General features: G+C 41.4%; 1 protein-coding gene across 1 annotated transcript in view; it reads left to right on the top strand.

Moving 5' to 3' along the window:
* The first annotated feature begins 648 nt into the window (after nt 1-648).
* Nucleotides 649-16,876, top strand: part of CDC20B (cell division cycle 20B) — a 35,385-nt gene continuing 19,157 nt past the window's right edge. Inside the window, exons 1-2 of the mRNA XM_036746733.1 lie at nt 649-895; nt 12,517-12,650. Coding sequence (XP_036602628.1) covers nt 649-895; nt 12,517-12,650 — 381 coding nt within the window. The remainder of the gene's footprint in view (nt 896-12,516; nt 12,651-16,876) is intronic.

Below are 16,876 nucleotides of genomic sequence, written 5' to 3'. Positions count from 1 at the left end.
GTAGTCATCCCACACATTCATCCCCCTATATGACAGATAGTATTTCTTTAGAAAGGAAAAAAAAAGTCAGCACAACTATTAACATTCAAAAAGTCGCAAAACATGAGCAATGTGTAACACTCGTGGGCTTTTTGGAAACCACTTTAGTTTTTACTCTTTGCCATAATTTCAGTATAATTTATGGGACCCAAATTATTATTTCCAGAACTTCATGATAATGCAGTAAGTAGTTTTTGAAAAAGAGCTGGTACATATCTTTTATCATTACTGTTATACGAAGAACCTGTGTTTTCGGCACAACAGGCAATTCTCAATAAATATAAAATAATAACACAGTTGGGTTGAATTACAACCAAAAGCTGCTCCTTGAATACTTTGTGTCCCTTGCAAAGGAATAGGGGAGGAATTCCTTAAGGATGTATGGTGAAAGCGTTTGGGAGAATGGTTGGCTAAAGGGGGATGCCTTGAAAAATGTAACTGAGATTCCTACAATTTAAACTTAGGTCCCTGGAAGTAATTTAGTGGTATGAGGCTTGTTTGAACTCTGGTAATTTAGGACCAATTAATCTATGTTGTGTCAGACGAACTGAGCCATCTTTTGGAAACGCTTTATTTTTGCTTATTTTTGGTGACTAGCTCTTTGTTGTTATGTCGTTCAATAAACAGGCATCGAATGCAGTTGATACTACGTATTCTAACTTTAAGAGCAATATTATGAAGAGACAGACAGCTGAGATGCCTGTGGCTAGTAGCCCAATAACCACGAGGGGGCAGCAGGTCTCCACTGGAAATTGCGCAGCTCACTCTTTCGGGGAGGATCATTCTCTTAATGATCGGACGGATGCTTCTGGATCAGAGCTGGAGAGATCACAGGAGAAAGTGACCATGATTCTTGGTAAGAACATAATACTATGGGCCACTTCTGCATGGCTTAAAAGAAGGGACATTTTGTTACTTACGACCTCGTGTGACTTTACTTAGATGAGTCCAAAGTTCCTGGTCTGTAAAATGGGAGATATTGGACTAGAGGTCTTGCAAGGTCCTTTCTAGTTCTAGATCCGTGATCCTATTAAGCCATGTCTTGTGATTCTGAATTTAGTGACATTTCTTTTTTTAAAATTAAATTAATTTTTTTGTTACATTTTAAGTTCCAAAGTGTCTCCCTCCTTCCCCATTTAATGCTTTTTCTGCTCCATTCAAACTATAGAAATATGAGTTGTTTCTTTTGTATTTACCCATCTAAGTTTCTCTTTACCTTCCAAATGATTAGAAATTTCCGAAGAACAGAAACATCAACTTAGTGTGCAAGTAGAATGTAATTTGATTTGAAAATTTCTCTTAGACTTACTTTGATATATGATTTCTTATAAATCACTATGACCTTTTAAAAAGATGCTTTCAATTTGTTTTGAAAATTTTTTTTATTCTGGTAGGAGGTTCATTTGCTGGTCCTTGATGGCCAAGGAAAATCACTGATGCTGGGATAATAAGTGTCTAATTTCTAGTTTACCTATAATATCTTGGGGTAAGGTAAGGGAAGAAGGTAACTGGAAAGTTCTATACACCTTGGCTGAATTAGAGTTCAAGTTGTCCCTGTCCCTAAGCAAAGCTCCCATCATGGGCCCCACACATGGAGAGAGTCCAGACAGTCCAGGAGCCCAGAGTACTTAGCCAGGGACCCTGGCCCCACCATACCTCCTCAAAAAATTGGAACCAGTCAGGAGAGTGGGAATGAACAAATTTTTTTGGAGGGGTACCCTGCAATCTAGGGAAGAGAATAAAGGGAGGGAGAAGGAGAGAAAGAAAGAGAAGAAGGGAGGAGGATGAGGAAGAGAGAGAGAGAAAGGTAGGTAGAGATGATTCCGAGAAAGAAGAGGAAAGAAAAGGAGAAAATGAGGCTAGAGAAAAAAGGGAGGGAGAAGAAAACAGAAAAGAAAAAAAAATAGAGATTGGGAAGAGCAGAAGAAAGAAAGAAAGCAGAGCTGAGGGATGGCTGAAAAGGGGAAGAAAAAAGATGCTTATGACCTTACATTAGGCAGGGCTTGGAAATAGGCACTTCCTTAAGAAACTGGCCCTGATTTTGACAGGCATGAATTCTAGTATTAACCTATTGGATCTTAGAAGCATGAACTTTCTCTAGAACAATGCTCTGAAGACTCTCTAAACCCCTTTTCATTTTTTCTATCCAGGTGTCTAAATAAATGTGATTCTTGGATTTTAATTCATTTTGATCATTGTTTTTGTTTTTCCCTTCTGAAGGAGGTGTTTCTGTGTTCACACAGTACATAGGCTCCAACCATTGTTAACAAGGCTCAGTGACCTTTAAGATCTAAACAAACATAACTAGGAATTTGGGCATCTGAGGGAAATTGAGTTGAGTGGGGAGGAGAATCAGAAAGCCAACTCTGCTGTTGGAAAGATAGAGTATGCTGCTAACCCTTCTGATCTTGATGCTGGTCCCTGGCATCCTACATGGCAGTGGCCTGGCAGTATGATATGGACATTTTGTTCTGATCAATTCTAGTAATGGTGGCATGGCGGTAGAGGAAGACGGGCACCAGGAGCGGGGTATGACCATAATGGGATTCTTTGGTATGTTAGTCGAGGACAGGGGAGAGAGGGATGGGGCTGCAGGTGATGGAGGACAAACGGTTTCAGGAAGTACGCCCCCAATGAAAGTAAGCAGCCTGGGTCAAAGCCCAGGTTGCCCTGAGCTTGTTATGGCTCTTGCCTTAAAAGGCAATTAAAATTTTAAACTAATAAAATTCCATGTAATAATAATTTTTATAAAATAATTCATTAACCTCTATGCTTCATGGATGGTGCCCAGTGGATTGCTTAGTGCCTTTCAACTCTCACCCTCTCACTCGGGCGGGAATCTAAGACTATGACGATCATAGAATTCTTGAGAGCCGGTAACTTCATTGGCACACCTTTGGTATATTAATGCTAACAGAAGGAGATATCGTCACTGCCGTTGTGGTGGGAGGAGGGTCTACTCTTTTCCAATAAGAAAACCTTCCTCCTTTCCCTAAGTCTGTTCCTATGTAGTGGTTTGGGAAACTTGGGTTTTTTTGTCAGTGTTGTTTATTTCCCAGAACCCTTATTGGCCTCCTTTTAGATTTTACTAACCTGAATTGGGGTCCCTATCCAAGGTTTCAAATTAACTAACTAATGTAATGCAATGAGTCAAAGCACCCACTATTGCGGAGCGCATGGAGAGCAGAGAGAAGACATTCTACAAGGGAATGAATGCACTTTTCTATAATATTAAAAATAAAGATAACTCTGAATAGTTAAATAGTGAAAGAGACAGTCTGTGTAGCTACAGGTAGGACAGCAGGAGTGATCAAAGAGATAGACTCCAGGGTGCTTTTGAAATATTTGTGATGTCCCTAAATAGTTCTTTGTTTATGTAGCGGGGACGGCTCCCCCTGAAACAAGGTAGCTCATATTCAGCGGAGAAAGCTCGAGGACGTCAGACTCCTGTGGGACTTTGAGCCTAGACTGGGAACCTTGTCAGATACTGTGGAGTTAGAAAAGGAAGAAAAGAGAAAGCATCATTTCCTTATTTTGAGGGCAAAGAGATAGAGATTTAAAAATACGTAGTTTTGGAGTGTTTGTGAGGTCCTGGGAGAGATACAAGGTGTGGGCTGTGGTCACAGCAGGGAGATAGAAGGGGAGGCTCGTGTGGAGCCATGTACTTCTGTGTCAAGCAGAATATTGATGATCCCAGATACAAGCTGAGAGGTTTTAACAGATTACAACCTGCCCTGGGGATGTTGGCAGATTTCTGTGAGAACATGCTGAGAGGAATTGGGGGAACAGTTGACAGTACCCCCACCTCCCCTTGCAAGTTTTCCCTCAGAGGGTTTTACTTGACTTACCTCCTTGAGAGACATAGGAGTTTTATCTATTTTTTTGTTCACGTAGCTGGGAATGGTCCTATTATTTGACTCCCTGCCATTATTTGTATTGCTTTTTTTTTCTTTTTAATTTTTCTAGATAAATAATTCTTTTAATGCAAACATATCCATAAAACCACATTGCCTCTTTTATCTACTTAGAGGCAGAGTGTTATAATGGATAGAGAGCTGGAGCTGAAGCTTAAGAGCTGGATTCAAGTTCTTCTTCTGATAAAGGTCGTGTAACCCTGGGCAAGCTTTAAAAATTTTAAGCAACAAGTGTTTATTTGTTCTCTGGACATTTACAGTTTTTTTCCAAATATAAGACCGTAGCTTTTACATATATTATCCTAGCTCCTTCATGCACATTGGTGTAAATCTCTAAAATTGTTTGGCAATTTTGAGAAAACAAGATTATAAATTTTGAAAAGTTCATCGAGTGGGAGGTAGGAGTTGCTAACATTTTATAAAGAAATGGGAGTAAAATCAGTACTGGCAACACTTTTTTGAACCTTAAGTAGGGTATTTCCCTTTAGCTTCATGCTTAAATGGTAATTAGCACTCCCATATCCTCCATTACAACATCTTAGGACTAAAATTCCCAGAAGGCTACATTAAGAGGAGCACAGATGCATAAAGCATTTATTAACAGTTTTGCTATGTTCCCAGCCACTGTATTATAGCTGCCAGGAATAGGGAGGGGAAAATACCACAGTACTCTGCCCTCATCAAAGCTCATCTGAAGTACTATATTCAGTTCTGGGTACCATGATTTGAGAAAGATATTGATAAATTGAAAAGTGTTCAGAGGAAGATAACCAAAATGGGAAGGGCCTTGGCACCATGAAAAATGAAGATGAGCTAAAGGAATTGGATATATTTAGCACAGGATAGAGGACAATGAGGTGGGGCTGCAGAGGTGTGAGGACTAGATAGCTATCTTAGAAACTTTGAAGGGTTTTCATGGGGAGGAGAGGCTAGACTCTAATCTAATAGGATAAAATATAATGTGAATAAATGCAAAGTCCTTCTCTCAGATTCAGAAATCCGTCTTCCCTTAAAGTCTGGGAAAAACATGACTAAGCCTGGGGCTTTTCATGTGCTCACTGTAAGCTATGACACAGTAGCTAAAGAAGCAGATATGATCTATTGCACAATAGAATCATAGGGTCTGAATTCAACTATAACATGCCCGTGGGGCCACATCTGTAAGACTGCAACTGGTTCTGTGCAGCATGTCTTAGGGAGCAGTAGAAATCTAAACAAAGTATACTAGGAAAATATGGAAAGGAAGAATGCCTTCAGCTGGGGGGAACAAGGGTGGCTCCAGGGAGGAGGTAGTATCTGAGCTGAGGGAAAATAAGGATTTCTGAAAGGCAAAGTAAGAAGATGGACTCGACTTAATTGCTTTATCAGTTGAGAACACATCTATCAAATTAATCAGTCAAAGGCAGATGATTTGTCACAAGTTCTTAATCAATTTGGGGCATCTAGGTGGTGCAATGGATACAGTGTTTGTCCTGGAGTCAGGAAGACTCATTTTGCTGAGTTCAAATCCAGCCTCAGACACTTAAACTAGTTGTGTGACCTTAGGCAAGTCACTTAACTCTGTCTGCCTCAGTTTCCTCATCTGAGAGAAGGACTTTGCATTTATTCACATTATATTTTATCCTATTAGATTCACATGGTGAGGCGGTATAGTATAGTGGATAAGAAAGGGTGGCCTCAGAACCATGAAGAGCTGGGTTCAAGTCTTGTCTCTGACACATACTGGCAGTGTGACTCAGGGCAAGTCATTTAACCTCTCATTGCTCTTGGCTACTCCATACAAGTGCACATAGCAGGGACGGTGCCCGTATGCACTGGTGAGGAGGCTCCTAACTGGGAGTGCCAGTGAAATTGCACGTCCAGTCCCTATCGATGTCAGAAGATTATTTTCTTTTCCTAGATTCTGCTTGTTGCTCTAGCCTCTCAAGACCTTGTGGGATCCCAGTCCTGTCACTTAGCTTATTAGCTATCCTTCTCAGTTTTGTGGGATTTTCAGTTTTATAAGTACTGTATGTCATCTATCTCTCATGCAAGTCATTGATAAAAATGTTGGATAGAGGGGCAGCTAGGTGGTGCAGTGAGTAGAGCATGGGCCCTGGAGTCAGGAGGACCTGAGTTCAAATGTGGCCTCAGACACTTGACACATGTACTAGCTGTGTGACCTTGGGCAAGTCACTTAACCCCAGTTGCCCTGCAAAAAAAATATGTTGGTTAGCAACTAGAGTCCCTGCAGGCTGACAACTTTCTATTAATTACTTTTTGGGGAGGGGTACAGCTGTACCTCAAGCCATCCTAACTATGTTATTGTCTATCTCATGTCTCTCCATCTTGTTTTCAAGGATATCATAAAAGACTCTTCAAATGTTTTGATGAAATCCATATATATCCCACCTTTGGCCCTTTCTTTACCTATAAATCCTCACAAAGTTGCTGTACATTTCATCAGGCACAAGAAATTCTTTGCAGCCTCCAAGCCCTATAATACTGGAAGCTGTGATGATGGCGATGAGAAGGGAACGAGCCTTCCTCTGAACATTACTCAGCTAGGAACAGTAGGTCTTAGTTGCCAAACTTTCTGGCTGCCAAAATTGGAAATACTATTTTCTGCAAGCGCTTATTTCTCCATAGTAGTGTCAGCCAGCCCCTGGACTCTGGCCCCAACCACAGAAGCCTGCTGGTGGGGACCTACATTGTTTTTATGTCTTTATTAAATACTTTTGCTATTGGATTATTGACTACCAGATGGTCTGGTAGTGGTGGGTGTTATACGAATGGGAGCTTGCATAACTGATTACCTCCAAACAACTGCTATGAACTTGAAAAAAGTATCAAGTTGTCCAGAGACTCTAGGGGCCCAGTGATATAATATAAACAAATTCCATATAATAATGGAGGTTAAGGCCCAATGATACACTTTTTCATTCTTCTTGTGTTTATAGGGATTTAAGGAACATTTTTATTAGATTGATAGTAAGTCAGGCAGCAAGAATTATGCATTTAGAATTGTATCATTCATTGGGTGCAATGAAATATTTGGGAGGGGAAACAGACATAGCGCTTTACCAACTTTGAAAGAAAAATGGAAACGAACAGCAGCAATTTTAAGATACTTGACTTATACATCGCTCTAACTTAGAAAGCATTACTGGCCATCTGTCATTCCAAGTTTGAGGGATCGGTGACCTGTGCATCCGTATTCTGAGCCATTTTTATCTGTATCTTTCCATAAATCCCCCCTAGGAAAGCTAGTCAATGCACTAGACTCAGGAGCGGGGAACCTGCCACTTGTGGCCTTCTAGGTCCTCAGGTGCAGCCTTTTGCTTGAGTCTAAGTTTTACAGAACAAGTCCTTTTATTAAGGGAGATTTGTTCTGTGAAGGTTGGAGAGTCAAAGGACCGCACTTAAGCACCTAGAGGGCCACATGTAGCTTCGAGGTTGCAGGTTCCCCATCCCTGCTCTAGAGTAATAATTTTCTTTGAGGCAAGAAGGCAGGGCAATTGGGGTTAAGTGACTTGCCCAAGGTCACACAGCTAATCAGCGTGTCAGGTGTCTGAGCCCGAATTTGAACTCAGGTCCTCCTGACTCCAGGGCCAGTGTTCTATTCACTGTGCCACCTAGCTGCCCTTGAGTAATAATTCTTAACCTTTTTTATGTCCTAGATGCCTTTCGCAACATGGTATAGGTCCCTGCCCAAGCTCCACTTAATGGCTGTATTTTGGCCCCTCTTGGCTTAGACTGAATGTCAGTGGTAACTGTTTCTCTTTGGAACAGCAATGCTGAGGGTCTTCCCCTCGCCCCTTGATTTTTTAAATCTTTTTTAAAATTTTTTTTATTTTTTATATATATTTTTTATTTATTTAATATATTTAGTTTTCAGCATTGATTTTCACAAGAGTTTGAATTACAAATTTTCTCCCCATTTCTACCCTTCCCCCCACTCCAAGATGGCGTATATTCTGGTTACCCTGTTCCCCACTCAGCCTTCCCTTCTGTCACCCCACTCCCCTCCCATCCCCTTTTCTCTTCCTTTCTTGTAGGGCAAGATAAATTTCTATGCCCCATTGCCTGTGTATCTTATTTTCTAGTTGCTTGCAAAAACTTTTTTTTTTTCATTTTTGAACATCTGTTTTTAAAACTTTGAGTTCCAAATTCTCTCCCCTCTTCCCTTCCCACCCACCCTCCCTATGAAGTCAAGCAATTCAGCATAGGCCACATGTGTATCATTATGTATAACCCTTCCACAATACTCATATTGCGAAAGGCTAACTATATTTTGCTCCTTCCTAACCTATCCCCCTTTATTGAGTTTTCTCCCTTGACCCTGTCCCCTTTCGAAAGTGTTTGTTGTTGATTACCTCCACCCCCATCTGCCCTCCCTTCTATCATCCCCCCCTTTTTTATCTTCTTCCTTCTTCTTTTCTGTGGGGTAAGATACCCAATTGAGTATGTATGGTATTGCCTCCTTAGGTCAAATCTGATGAGAGCAAGATTTACGCATTCCCCCCTCACCTGCCTTCTCTTCTCTTCCTACAGAACTGCTTTTTCTTGCCACTTTTATGTGAGATAATTTACCCCATTCTATCTCTCCTTATCTCCCTCTCTCAATATATTCCTTTCTCATCCCTTAATTTTATTTTATTTCTTTTAGATATCTTCCCTTCATGTTCAACTCACCCTGTGTCTGCTCTCTCTCTCTCTCTATATATATATACACACATACATATATAAATACATACATACATATACATTCACTTATATATATATGTACACATGAACATATATATATATATAAAATATATATATGCATATTCCCTTCAGCTAACCTAATACTGAAGTCTCATGAATCATACACATCATCTTTCCATGTAGGAATGTAAACAAAACAGTTCAACTTTAGTAAGTCCCTTGCAATTTCTTTTTCTTGTTCTTTTTCTTGATTACCTTTTCATGCTTCTCTTGATTCTTGTGTTTGAAAGTCAAATTTTCTATTCAGCTCTGGTCTTTTCACTGAGAAATCTTGAAAGTCCTCTATTTTATTGAAAGTCCATATTTTGCCTTGGACCATGATACTCAGTTTTGCTGAGTAGGTGATTCTTGGTTTTAATCCTAGCTCCATTGACCTCCAGAATATCATATTCCAAGCCCTTTGATCTCTTAATGTAGAAGCTGCCAGATCTTGGGTTATTCTGATTGGGTTTCCACAATACTCAAATTGTTTCTTTCTGGCTGCTTGCAGTATTTTCTCCTTGATGTGGGACCTCTGGAATTTGGCGACAATATTCCTAGGAGATTTTTTTTGGGATCTATTTGAGGAGGCAATCGATGGATTCTTTCAATTTCTATTTTGCCCTGTGGCTGTAGAATATCAGGGCAGTTCTCCTTGATAATTTCTTGAAAGATGGTATCTAGGCTCTTTTTTTGATCATGGCTTTCAGGTAGTCCAAATTATCTCTCCTGGATCTATTTTCCAGGTCATTGGTTTTTCCAATGAGATATTTCACATTGTCTTCCATTTTTTCATTCCTTTGGTTCTGTTTTATAATGTCTTGATTTCTCATCAAGTCACTAGCTTCCACTTGCTCCAATCTAATTTTTAAGGTAGTATTTTCTTCAATGGTCTTTTGGAGCTCCTTTTCCATTTGTCTAATTCTGCCTTTCAAGGCATTCTTCTCCTCATTGGCTTTTTGGAGCTCTTTTGCCATTTGAGTTAGTCTATTTTTTAAGGTGTTGTTTTCTTCAGTGTATTTTTCAGTATTTTTTTGGGTCTCCTTTAGCAAGTCATTGACTTGTTTTTCATGGTTTTCTTGTATCCTTCTCATTTCTCTTCCCAATTTTTCCTCTATTTCTCTAACTTGCTTTTCCAACTCCTTTTTGAGCTCTTCCATGGCCTGGAACCAGTTCATGTTTTTCTTGGAGGCTTTTGTTGTAGGCTCTTTGACTTTGTTGCCTTCTTCTGTCTGTATGTTTTGGTCTTCTTTGTCATCAAAGAAAGAATCCAAAGTCTGCGACTGAATCTGGGTGTGTTTTCGCTGCCTGGCCATATTCCCAGCCAACTAACTTGACCCTTGAGTTTTTCAGCAGGGTATGACTGCTTTTAGAGTTTAGAGAACTATGTTCCAAGCTTGGGCGGATGCGCTGCCACACCAGCACTCCTCCTTGCCCAAGAACCCCCCAACCCAGACTGGACTTAGATCTTCAGCAGGCTCTTCACTCCTGCTCTGATCTGCCACTTAATTCCTCCCACCAGGTGGGCCTGGGGCCAGAAGCAACTGCAGTTGTAGTTCTGTAGCTGCCCTACCTCTGCAGCCCCTGGGGTGGTAGCCAAACTGGGAACTCCTTCCACTCCCGCAGCTTTTCCCACTAACCTTCTCTGTTGTCTTTGGTGCTTGTGGGTTGAGAAGTCTGGTAACTGCTGGAGCTCACTGATTCAGGGTGCTAGGGCACCCTGGTCTGGTTGGTCTGTGCTGCTCACACTGGGCTCTGCTCCGCTCCGCACCGTTCCCAGCTCCGTGCGGGATAGACCTCACCCAGAGACCATCCAGGCTGTCCCGGGCTAGAGCCCTGCTTCCCTCTGCTGTTTTGTGGGTTCTGCAGTTCTAGAATTGGTTCAGAGCCATTTTTTATAGGTTTTTGGAGGGACTCGGCGGGGAGCTCATGCTAGACCCTGCTTTCCAGCTGCCATCTTGGCTCTGTCCCTTAAATCTTTTTTCTAATTAAAGGGACCATCCCTTGACTCACTCCTTAAAAAGAGGCCTATTCACTGAATGGGTGTTACCTCACTCTAAGTGAGTACATGAAAAGGCTTGAGCCTAAAAAGACCAGGGTCTCCCAGTGCATCCTGGGCCATCTCCAGTAGTCCTGGTGAATATCAGGCCACTGGATCCAGATGACTCTGGAGAAAGCGAGGATGGTGACCTTGCACAGCCCTCTCACTCAAATCAAAGTCAACAGCAAGTCATGTCATCATTTCCCTGATGTCATTGTTGTCTTAGAAAATGAAGGACAAATAGGTCAAAAGCCTATGGTCTCCCTCTTACAATAAGGTTTTTAAATGCATGAGATAAAACACCAGAGTTTGCAAAGGAAACCAATTTTACTGAAATACAGTTACCAAAATATTTTTAAAAAATAGGCTTGTGGACCCCAGGTTTGGAAACCTCTGCCACAGAGGTCTTTCTTTATTTCTTTTATTATTTTGTGCCTACCAGGGTAGAGCTCTCCCCCTCCGTTTGGTTACAGGATACTTTCTTTTCTCTTTTTTTCTTTCCTACTTTTCTGGCAATGTCCATCTTTGATGACATAAGATCATAGCTCTAGAGCTGGAAGGGACCTCAGTAGACATCTAGTCCAACATTCTCATTTTGCCAATGAGGACCCACCAGGTTAAGTGATCTGAACCCATGATGTCTGATTCTAGAGTTAATGCTCTTTCTCCTGTATCACCCTGCTTTTTGATACCTGCTTTGCCACGTTACCATAAGGACCACTTGGCCTTTTCTTTTAACTTGTGGCTGAAACCTCTTATATGTTGTCTCCCCCTATAAATATAAGCAAAGAGAGCAAGGATTGTCTTGCTTTTCTATATATAACCCCACCACCTAGCACAGTACTTTGCATATAGTAAATACTCTTTAATTAATTAATACCCCTTCTTCTATGTAAATCATTGTGAATAAATCTTCTCACATGCAACATGCATCTTTCCCGTTGACCTGAGTTATGTTCAGAACATTCCCCTAAAATAGGGAGGGGAAGGACACTTCAGGAAACCGAGGCAGAGAGACTTGTGGTCATACAGTCACTGTTGTTCATGATAAAGCAAAGGTTAATTGATGGTTTCCTGAGAAAGCAGTAACATTCTGCCAGATAGTAGCCAACCTATTGAGAGGCATTATGACAGAGTGGTAAATTCTTAAGACTTGGAATCTAGAAGACCTGGGTTCAAATCTTGACCTGACCCTTATTGCTATGTAACCATTGGCAAGTCACTTACCCTTCTTGAACCCTAATTTCCTCATCTGTAAAATGGGGCTGATAGTTACTACCTCCCAAGGCTGTTAGGCTCAGAAGAGATAATGTGTATATGTGTGTATGTGTGTATATATGTATGTATGTATGTCACTTTGTAAACTTTAAAGCAGTTTTTAAATGTCAGTTTTCATTATTATTGTAGTCAAAAGTGTGTTGACAGTGTTCTTTTCCCCAAACATTGGATGTTGGATTTTAGACTCTAACTCTTGAGCTAAAGCAGTTTTGTTGCTGCCATTCCTGTGTTCGGGCCTGGTCCTTTGTCACAGATTACAGAATCCTGTGGCTGCAGTGGCCAACATAAGTCACAGTATGTTTTAAGAAATTAACCCTCCTTGTTCTTTAGAGTGTGGTAACTCTGTGACCTTGCATGTGCTGGACTGGGACTTCCCAGGTTTTCCCAACCGGATTGTGTTCCTTGTTGTACAGAGATGCTTCAGGGCAGCCTCGCATTTGGACCTGGCCCCCTGAATGAGGACAACTCCCCTCTCTAGGTTTGCGTTGGTTTACAAATAAAAATCAGTCTTGTTTTCAGGATGCCCCAGTGAGCAGTTTTGGAAGACCTGTGCAGCAACAAATATCAGAAGAAATGATATTGCTTTAAGGTGTTGGGAGTCATCGAACTTTGAGTGGAGAAACTGGCAGGGAAATGTTGCTCTGAAAAGTCAGGTAGGTAAGCATGGTTGATGTTGAGGTTCAGTGGGTTAAGACCAGGAGAGGAGTGAAGAAGAAATAGACGCTGCTATTTGACCTTGGGAAAGTGATGGAGATCTTCCTAGGTCTGGGGTGGGGAAGCTGCGGCCTCGAGGCCACATGTGGCCTTTTAGATGGCTTTTTGACTGAGTCCAGGTTTTACAGAACAAATCCTTTTATTAAGGGGAGGCCCCATGTGACCTGGAGGCTGCAGCTTCCCCACCTCTGTCCTAGGTGCTGCCACGTACACATTACAAAGGATTGGCTCCAGTTTCTAAGGATTGTGATTGCTGATTTCGAAGCACTTTACAAATGTGAGCTATTAAATAATGAAAACAACATGCTGCAGGTAGGCTCTTTATCATTCGGTTCTTGTGAGGATGTATCTTGCCACCAGAATTGACACCTTGAGGACCTCTTACAGGGAGCTGTTAATACATCGCATTGAAACATCAAAACTAGGTGTGCTTTCAGGCTGATCTTAATGTGAAGAAAATGACAATCCTCAGCATTTCATTTTCAAAACAGGAACCGAGCTGGGGAAATGAAAGTTCTTCATTTAGGCAGAACCCTGCATTTAGAAATGAATTTAAGCTTAGAGTCAAAGGCGCTTCTTCCATTCTTACTTTGAGATAAGCATTTCTTGTGAAAGGAACATTAAAATCGTCTGAAAAATAGATCTTAATAGTTTGAACCCACTCAAGAAACCGTCAACATCTTAAATAAATTCCTATGTTGTAAGCTTCATCCATACAAGTTTTTTTTTGTTTTTGTTTTTTGTGGTGCTCAGAGAAACATAGGATTTTAGTACAAGAAGGAACCTTAAAAGATAATTTAGTGCAATGTCCTTATTTTGTAGCTGAAGAAACTGAGGCCCAAGATCACACAGCTAATTAGTGATGGAGCTTAGACTCAGGCAGGTTATGTTGTCACCCACCTCTGTGCTTTTGTCCAGACTGTCCATTCCCTTCTCCCCTCCCCTGCCCCCCAAAATATACTCCTTAATATCTGTCTTTACCTTGCAGAAATCTTTCTCTTGGGGCAGCCAGGTGGTGCAGTGAGTAGAGCACCGGCCCTGAAGTCAGGAGGACCTGAGTTCAAATGCGGCCTCAAGACACGTGACACATTCACTAGCTGTGTGACCTTGGGCAAGTCACTTAACCCCAATTTCCCTGCCTTCCCCTGTCCAAAAAATTAAAAAAAAATAAAAAAGAAATCTTTCTCTTTTCTCAAGGCTCAGCTCGTGTAGCATCTCCTTCCTGAAGCCATCCTTGGTTCCCCTAGCACTTTGTTTAGATTTCTACCTATCCTGTATTATAATTTTCTAAGTATATGTTATATCCCTACCTCTATCCCCCAGTGGAACTTAAGGTCCTTAAGGGGTAGGAATGTGTCATTGAAAATAATCTTTGTTTCCTCAGTGCCTAGTATGGTGCCTTGCACATAGTAGGGCTTAATGAATACTTGTTATTTGCTGGCTTTCCTTGCTCTCAGTTCAATGTTTGCACTATATGCACTGTACCATGCTGCCTAAGGGGGCACTGCTGACTTCATGTTGGTACCAACTCTCTGTTCATGTCCTCCTCTCTGCAAATGAATGGACCATTCAGTGCCCCACTGGTCTTGGCTTTCTCATTAACTCCACCATAACAGAACAGAGATAATAGTAACAGCAGAGTGAGCAGTGGGCGGGCTGCCACATTTGTGGGGTTAAGGTGCTTGTTGGTATCGTAGCATCTAGAGCTCAATGGATCCTTTGCATACTAATTCAATTCAAAAAGCATTAAATGCCTACTGTGCGCAAGGCATGGTGTTAGATGCTGGAGATACAAGTTAGAAACAATCTTTGCCCTGGGGAAACTTCCATTCTACTGTATAAAAGGATGTGAATTACTGATGAAATTTGTCATGCTAACCTGTATAGCTTTTTTTGGTGTGTGCTGAACTTGGAAATGTGGAGGAAATGTAGCAGGAAAGAATGGTAAAGATCCAGAAAAAACGTCTCTTCTAGATTCCTGTGAACACATGTGTGGTCTTTCTCTGGTCCTAAGAGGTTTCCTGCTGTGTCCTAGTTGATATTCCACTTAAGTGTCTGTACTTACTTTGGAGTCTGGGAAAATTCTAGTAATCTGATTAGCTCTCTGCCAAATTACTCTTTTAAGTGGGCTCACTTAAGCCATGAATAAAATGTCTAGGAGAGAGCAGCCCCTGGGACATGGAAAGCAGAAATACTTTTTATTTGGAGGTAGCTTAGATGCTTTTGTGGTTCTCATGGGAGTCGGAAGAAACAGGATTGTGAAGTAGATCATGGGTAAGAGCAGTCCTGAACTGCTGACCAAGAGTAATCTTCATGAACATTAGGGATTTATAGATACATTGGGATAACTTTGAGTGCTTAAAGAAAAAGCATCTGTCGAATGGCTAATTGTTTTCTGTGATACAGCCCAGTAAATCATGTAAATCATTCAGCAGGACATACATTTGAGAGGCATCATTCTGACCTAGGTCTTCTCTGACATAAACAACTAAAAAAGTTGTTTCAGGATCTCAAAAACATTGGCAAATTGTTTGATCTGCCACTTTTTGTTAATCTGTCTACTTCGAATCCAGACCAGAAGTGAGAAGTACAAAAGTGTCCATATAGCCTAGTATTGCTAGGGAGACAAAAACAACAGAAGCTTGTTGTTCAGTCCATTCAGTCACATCCGATTCTTTGTGACCCTTTGGACCATACGGTCCATGGGGTTTTCTTGGCAGAGATACTGGAGTGCTTTCTCCAAAGGATTAAGGCAAACAGAGGTTAAGTAATTTGTCCAGGGTCAGCTAGTGTCTGAGGCACTCAAGGTATCTAGCTAGACAAAAACCAAGCTTGACTAGGATCTCTTGCCCATGAAAACAATTTTATAAGCCTCAACTTCCCCATTCATAGACAAGTAGGAATGAAAAGGATTTCTTGGGCAATTTAAGAACCTCATGATGTCCTAGAGCACCCGTCTTCTTTCTCAGTTGCGTCCCAGCTGAGGTGGCTGTACCACTGCCCCTGCTGCCACCTGCCCCAGAGCTGCTTTTCTGTTTGGAACCTTGGTTAAGATCATATTCTGTTGCTTTACTACTCATTTCTGTTCCCATTAAAGAGTTTACTGGTTCCATGCTAAAAAAAAACAAAGAAAAAAAGAAATGGGAGGAATTTTAGAAGTCTAGTCTAGTGCATAGGGGGTTAAGCTAAATTAGAGGTAATTTTACTTATCTCCCAGGATTTTGAAGTAAAGCTAAAAGAGTGCTTGGGGAAAGTATTCTTATTGCCACAAGGAAAGTAATAATTTGTTATTATTTTTAAATGTCGTAAATACAGATTTCTCTGTCTCATTTCTAAAATCTTAAACAATCTGGCTTCCATCTACCCTCCCAGCCTTGTTTCATATGTAATGGGGGTCCCAGAAGCTAGTTCCATGCGGTGGTGTGCTGGTAAATGTTTAACCACAAGCTTCCCTCCCCACCCCCCAAAAAGCATGCAGGATACACGTTTCAGTTTAAACTGCATTATTAACATTTTCTTCATCACTTTATTGAAGCAATCAACAGAACAATAAATCAAGCCCTCAATTGTAGCATTTGTTGATTTCCAAGGTGTAAATACTCACTATCTTCTCAAGAGAGGTGGTCTGAGCAGGATCCAGCACATTCCTGGTTCCATGATGTATATTCTGGAGAGATGAAGGAAAAGAGGGAGAGATGGATGAAAAGAGGGAGAGGTTGAGGCAGCTAGGTAGTGCAGTGAATAGAGCACCGGCCCTGAAGTCAGGAGGACCTGAGTTCAAATGTGACCTCAGACACTTGACACTTACTAGCTGTGTGACTTTGGGCAAGTTGCTTAACCCCAATTGCCTTGCCTTCCCCCCTCCAAAAAAAAAGAAAGAAAGAAAAAAAGAAAAGAGGGAGAGGTGAAGGAAAAGGAAGAGAGGTGAAGGAGAAGAGGGGGAGTTGAAGGAGAAGATGGGGGAGGTGAAGGAGAAGAGGGGGAGGTGAGAAGAGGGGGAGGTAGAGGAAGGGGAGGTAAGAAGAGGGAGAAGGGAAGGGGGAGGGGGAGGAGAGGAAGGGGAAGGAAAGGTGAAAAGCCTGGGCACCTCAGCATTGAGCCCCACAGGTGGCACATGGTCCTTTGATGGTGGTGGCTGTTCGCTGATTGCCCTCATTACACACTT

Source organism: Trichosurus vulpecula, chromosome 1 (assembly GCF_011100635.1).
Source record: "Trichosurus vulpecula isolate mTriVul1 chromosome 1, mTriVul1.pri, whole genome shotgun sequence".
NCBI lineage: Eukaryota > Metazoa > Chordata > Mammalia > Diprotodontia > Phalangeridae > Trichosurus > Trichosurus vulpecula.
The sequence above is the reverse complement of the archived record's forward strand: the minus strand, read 5'-3'. Positions and strand labels throughout refer to the sequence as shown.